The 6390-nt window shown below is 51.3% G+C and overlaps 1 protein-coding gene across 1 annotated transcript; it reads left to right on the top strand.

Moving 5' to 3' along the window:
* Positions 1-4: 4 nt before the first annotated feature.
* On the top strand, positions 5-3980 carry MLNR (motilin receptor; the record flags this gene model as incomplete). Its single annotated transcript, XM_003203356.4, has 2 exons — positions 5-671; positions 2830-3980. Coding segments are annotated over 2 exons (966 nt in total), but the record flags the coding sequence as incomplete, so codon positions are not given.
* Positions 3981-6390: the final 2410 nt, after the last annotated feature.

The following is a 6390-nucleotide window of genomic DNA, read 5'->3' on the forward strand; positions in this document are numbered from 1 at the left end:
GGCGCTCGTGCCGGTGACGGCCGTGTGCCTGGGGCTCTTCGCGGTCGGCGTGGTGGGCAACGTGCTGACGGTGCTGGTCACCTGCGGGCACCGCGACGCCCGCAGCACCACCGACCTGTACGTGGGCAGCATGGCGATGTCCGACCTGCTCATCCTGCTCGGGCTGCCCCTCGACCTGTACCGCCTGTGGCGCTCCCGGCCCTGGATCTTCGGGCAGCTGCTGTGCCGCCTCTCGCACTACCTGAGCGAGGGCTGCACCTACTGCACCATCCTGCACATCACCGCCCTCACGGTGGAGCGCTACCTGGCCGTCTGCTTCCCGCTGCGGGCCAAGGTGCTGGTCACCCGGCGTCGCGTCAGGGCCGTCATCGGCGCCCTCTGGGCTTTCTCCCTCCTGTCGGCGGCGCCTTTCTTCTTCCTGGTGGGCGTGGTGCAGCCCGACAACCGCACCGACTTCAGCCGAGAGTGCAAGCCCACCCCGCGGGCGCTGGAGTCCGGCCTGCTGGGCGCCATGTTCTGGGTCACCACTTCCTACTTCGTGCTGCCCGTCGTCTGCCTCAGCGTCCTCTACGGCTTCATCGGGCGCGAGCTGTGGCGCAGCAGGGGCCGCCTGCGGGGTCCCGGCGCTGCCCTCCGGGAGCGGGGCCACCGGCAGACCGTCAGGATCCTGGGTGAGTCTCCCGGCCCCGAGGCTGCGCCCCTGCGGCTCCTTTCGCTCACGGGAGCCGGCGGGTCCGTCGCGGTCCGGGCTCCCGTCTGACCCACGGGCAGCGTAGCGCCTGTCCACAAACTGGCTCTTCTTAAGGCGTCTGACTGGGGATCTGATTCGTGTTTATAAATGGCCAGAGGGAGGTGAAATGGATGAGGCCGGGAGCTTCTTAGTGGTGTGTAGCAATTGGACAAGGAGCAAACGGCCTTGAACACAGGGAGTTGCACACTAACGTGTGGAAGAACTTCTTTACGGTAAGGATGACAGCACAGGAACAGGCTGCCCAGAGAGATTGTGGAGTCTCCTTCTGTGGAGATACTCGAGGCCCATCTGGACGCCCGCCTGTGTGACCTATTGTAGGGTCCCTGCTTTAGCAGGGAGTTGGACTCGATGACCTCTCGAGCTCCCTTCCAGCAGTGCTTTGGTTCTGCTCTCCTTTGGCCTGGGGCAAAAGCAGTCTCAGAGCCCTGTGCAGACAGGGGTAGCACAGAGCATCCCAGCTCACATACAGCTGTGTGAGCCAGCACTCCCTGTGAGGTTCACTGATAGTTCATATGAGTGCTCTTTTTCTGACTTTCATAGAATTCCAAAGTCCTCTGAGTTGGAAGAGACCACTAAAGGCCATGAGGTTCAACTCCCCTGCACTGAACAGGGACACCTACAGTTCCATCAGGTGCTCAGAGCTCCATCCAGCCTGATCTCGGGTGTCTCCAGGAACAGGGCATCCACTGCCTCTCTGGACAACCTGTGCCATTGCCTCACCACCCTTATTATACAGTGTCAAAGAGAGCACCCTTTGCTAACTTACTGGGAAGGCTGCCTGCCCTGAGGCAGGGGCAGGGCTCTCCGACAGAAACGCATGCATCCAAACTCAAAATCTGCTGAACCATCTTTGAAAAGAAAGCAGTCACCCTTTAGTCCAGGGCTGACAGCTGGGCTTGATGCTATTCCGTTTTTCAACAGCGAGTGCCGTTTAGTTCTATATAAATTTCCTATATCCACATATTTCTATATATCCATATGTTTCTGTATGATGATTCTTGCTTACCTCAAAGGAGCTGACAGAATTCTGCATGTGATGTATTCCAGGCACAAACTTGCTTTGCCTTTATTCCTTTTGCTAAGCTCTGAGAAACATGAGGGATCCTCCGCAAATGATTATTCGCTTCACTTGCGTTCATTTATAAGCAAGAATGATTGCACTTGTGGATACAGTGATATATTTTGCAGTCGCCCGATAGGTGACACTTCAAACCACACACTTGGCTGTTCCACATCTGCTTCAGTCATGTGGCTGCTGTAGGAATGTTTGTATGTGGTAAAGGTGCTGTGCTAAAACAGCTGTGCCCTGCAGACTTGTTTTGGGAATTGAGATGTATGTAGGAGCAGCGCTGTAAGCAGCAGCTCTGTGCTTCCACAGTACGTCTCCTAATTCCAGCTGTGGTTTCCGTATCATCTGTGTGACATAACAGGCGTCCCCCAGGGGGAATCCTTGTTCTGATCCCGTTGTACAGATGTTATGCTTCTGTTAGATTTTTCTCAGCAAACTCAGCTGTTGGAGATTGGCTGAGTTTTTTGTCCTCTTAATCCAAAGGCTGACAACTGCACTCAGTCCTGTTCCCATTTTCAACAATTGGATGCCACTTATTTCTGTACATCATTTGTACCGTCTGCAAAACCAGATGGAATTGTGTGAAAGAGAAGGCTCTGGGGAGAGCTGAGAACAGCCTCTCAGTATCTATAGGGGAGCTGTAAGAAGGAAGCGGACAGATTCTATAGCAGAGTCCATTGTGACTGGGCAAGGGAAAATGGTTTCAAGCTAAAAGAGGGGACATTTAGACTGGATATAAGGAAGAAGTTTTTTACAGTAAGAGTGGTGAGGCAGTGGCACAGGTTGCTCAGAGAGGTGTTGGATGCCCCATTCTTGGAGATACCCAAGGTCAGGCTGGAGGGGATCTGAGCTGTGGATGTCCATGTTCATTGCAGGGGAGTTGAACCAGATGGCCTCTAAGGGTCCCTTCCAAATCAAATCATTCCATGATTCTGTGAAATTGAGAATACAAGATGACTGTTGGATTAACTCACTCCCTAACTATGGTTTGTACTGTTTTGTCTCGTAGCTGTGGTGATTCTGGCCTTTGTAATTTGCTGGTTGCCTTTCCACATTGGCAGGATCGTATTTATAAACACCCGAGACACCAGAACGATGCTGTTCTCCCAGTACTTCAACATCTTTGCCCTGCAGCTCTTCTACTTGAGTGCCTCCATCAATCCCATCCTCTACAACCTCATCTCACAGAGGTACCGGGCAGCAGCCTGCAAGCTACTGCTGCCTTGCCGGCGTGTGAGAAGGGCTCTGGTGGGAACAAAAATCTCCAGGACCTACACAGAGACCACCAGTGGCATAAGACACAGGTAAATGGGCAGCTCCAAGGCTGTGCCCCAGCAATGAGTTTCACGAGGCATTCCGTGCAAGGAAGGGCGCTTCCTCCTGCAAAGAGTCACAGAAGTCACATCTGCCAGGGCTTTGGTAGGGTATAACTCTCTGTGTGCTGAAATACTTGGATTTCTGCCAGTGGAGCAAGCAGGGACCATAAAATAACGAGAATGATGTGAAAGCCAATACTAAAGGAATAGCTGGAGGATATTACTGGTAAAACTGTGGGTTTGGTTTATTTTGTGTTGTTCTCTACTATTCCTGGTGCTTTCTATACATCTTAACATCGGGGACTGCAAAGCAAGGAGTGACTCGCAGAGAGCCTGTGCTGTTTTAAAGCAGCTTTCTCACAAGGAGATGGACACAGAAGGAATTGCCCACCGCCATCAGCACTTCTGGAAGAAGGGGACGCATGTTATTATTAACCAGTCTTGTAACCATGAGTGGGAGTTTCCAGGACAATTTAACTGACTCTTCCCCTGGGAGAGCAGATCCTTTGCACTCAGCCCTGTTGATCTGCCCCATGCCATTAAACACATCTCTTAATTGCTGGCAACCAATTTAGATATCACTGCTTACATCCTCTTGGCAGTGTTTGGTTAGCATTAGTGTGTAACCACCCAGCACCGGGCTACTCCGGTACAGAGGTCGTGAGGTTTGAGATTCCCTTGGGGTAAATTAAGAGGAAACATCAACAAATGGCTGGTTAACAGTTTTATTCAAATTATTTATTGCCTGGTGATTTTTGGTGCTATATAAGAAATCACAGAATGGCTTGGATTGGAAGAAAACTTAAAAACCATCTAATTCCAACCCTGTGCCATGGGCAGTGCCACCCAGCAGCTCAGGCTGCCCAGGTCCCCATCCAACCTGGCCTTGAGTGCCTCCAGGAATGGGGCACCCACAGCTTCTCTGGGCAGCTGTGCCAGGGCCTCACTACCCTCTGAGTAAAGAATTTCCCCCTAACATCTAACCTATGTCTCCCCTTTTTAAAGCCATTCCCTCTTGTCCTGTCACTATCAGACTGCTTATAAGCCCCCTTCTGCTTATAAGCTCCCTTCAAGTATGGAGGGCCGCAGTCAGGTCTCCCTAGAGCCTTCTATTTTCCAAGCTAAACAAGTCCAATTCCTTCAACCTTTCTTCATAGGAGAGGTGCTTCAGCCCTCTGAGAATCTTCATGGCCTTCCTCTGGACCAGCTCCAGCAAATCTGCATCCCTCCAGGGTTGGGGTCCCCAGGTCTGGACGCAGTACTGCAGATGGGGCCTCATGAGGGCAGAGCAGAGGACAATCCCTTCCTTATTCTTGCTGTCACCCCTCTGCTGATGCAGTCCAGGATACTGTTGGCCTTTTGGGCTGCAAATGCACACCTCAGGCTCATGTTCAGCTTTTTGTCCACAAGGTCCCACAAGTCCTTCTTGGCAGGATTGCTCTCAGTGAGTTCTTTTCCCAGTCTATACACATATCTGGGATTTCCTTGACCAAAATGCGAATATGTTGCACTTGACCTTGTTGAACCTCATTAGGGTCCTGTGGGCCCACTTTTCAAGCCTGTACAGGTCCCTCTGGATGACATCCCTTCCTTCTATCGTATCAACTGCACCACATAGCTTGGTGTCATCAGCAAACTTGCTGAAGGTGCACTCAGTCCCACTGTCTCTGTCACTGATGAAGATGTTACAGAGTCCCAGTCCCAGGACAGACCCCTGTGGGACACCACTCATGATGACATTTTATGATGATATGCCTTGTGTAATGTTATAATATATACGCTATAGAGAGAGAAAGGGGCACGAACACTGTGGGACCCAGCAGTGTCCCAGCAATCCTCATGGTGTGCACACCCCAGCTGTCAGCCTTCTGTGCACAGACAGCCCCCCTGAGGAGGTATGCAGTCACCATTTGTCGGTGAGTCTGAGATTTTATGTGGTCATCAGGCCCCTCTAACTCTGTGATGGAGGTACGGCCCTAACCCTGCACAAGTGCATTTCAAGATTTGGGGTACTCTGGAAATAGGTGGGTGGTCAGAGAGGGTCTTGCTCTCCCCCTGCCCAAATGACTGCTCATTGACCTTCTGTGGTGCACAGTGAAGTTGGCAGGATCTCTTCTTCCCCCAGTGTTATTTATTGGAACTCAGCAGGTCTGTGTATTCTTACAGGATAAGGATTTGGGTCTGGTGGAATGCACCTCTCTTTAGAAAGCTTCCTCCAGCCACTCTTTATCTTGTTACTGTGGTGGTCTCCTTTTAGACTTCTACCAAGTGCTTGGGACATTAACCTTCTGCTTCTCAGTCTCTTCCACAGTGCTCTGTCATGTTATATTCTTGTGATACAATGCGCCAAGGTAGCCAAGCTCCCCTGGCTGAGCTGCGTGCAAGCCAGGAAACAACATGCTAGCTTTGCTCCAAAGGTCTACAATACAAACTCAAGCTGAGCAACTTAGGCACAAGTGTTAGGCAGGAGGGCTACAGGGAGTTACAGTGCCATTTCTTTGGAGAGTGAGTACATTTTACCTCTATATTTTACCCGCTTTCCTTCTGGCTGTAGTGAGATAAGCCTGGAACAAAAATCAATGAAGTGGGACTGCACTTAAATACACATGCTTAGTGCGTACTGAAGTTACCATGTGTCCTACCTGAAATGTGAAGACTGTTCCAAATCCAGCTCATGGATCTCAGCGCAGTAGAGCTGAACGCAGGCCTTCTCCAGCCTTAAAAGTATGACCAAACACTTTATTTGATTCTGAGTCGCCAAATTAAATATCTGAAGACACAAAGCTCCGCAGCTCCCGGCACACACGTGGAGCATTCTCCTCACATCAGCTTTGCTGCATCTTTGGGGCTGGGTTGGTTTGCTTTGGCTGGGTGGTGCCCTTCAGTAAAATACATCAGAATGACAGAACAGCTGGCACATTGCAGAGGTAGGAGGGAGAAAGGGAACCTTTGTCACACTGCTGTGCAGCCACGCAGCCCTCTCCTGCATGCCTGCAGTCTGCTGGTGATGCCTCTTCTTTTTTCTCTGGCTGCTGAGCTGCACTGGTCCTGGTGCCCACAGCTGGGGTATGTGGCACCTGCCTGCACTTGGCATCCTCCTGCTTCCTGCAGCAGGCTGCGAGGAGGGGGTCTGGTGTGCTGGCCAAACCGTTTGTGTCCTCGTGATAAATACCCTTATGGGAGCAGTACAACAACACATGCAGCAAACTACATCTGTGAGCTTGTAATGCCTTTTAATTAATGTTCCGTCCCCA

Source organism: Meleagris gallopavo, chromosome 1, assembly GCF_000146605.3.
Source record: "Meleagris gallopavo isolate NT-WF06-2002-E0010 breed Aviagen turkey brand Nicholas breeding stock chromosome 1, Turkey_5.1, whole genome shotgun sequence".
Taxonomy (NCBI): Eukaryota; Metazoa; Chordata; class Aves; order Galliformes; family Phasianidae; genus Meleagris; species Meleagris gallopavo.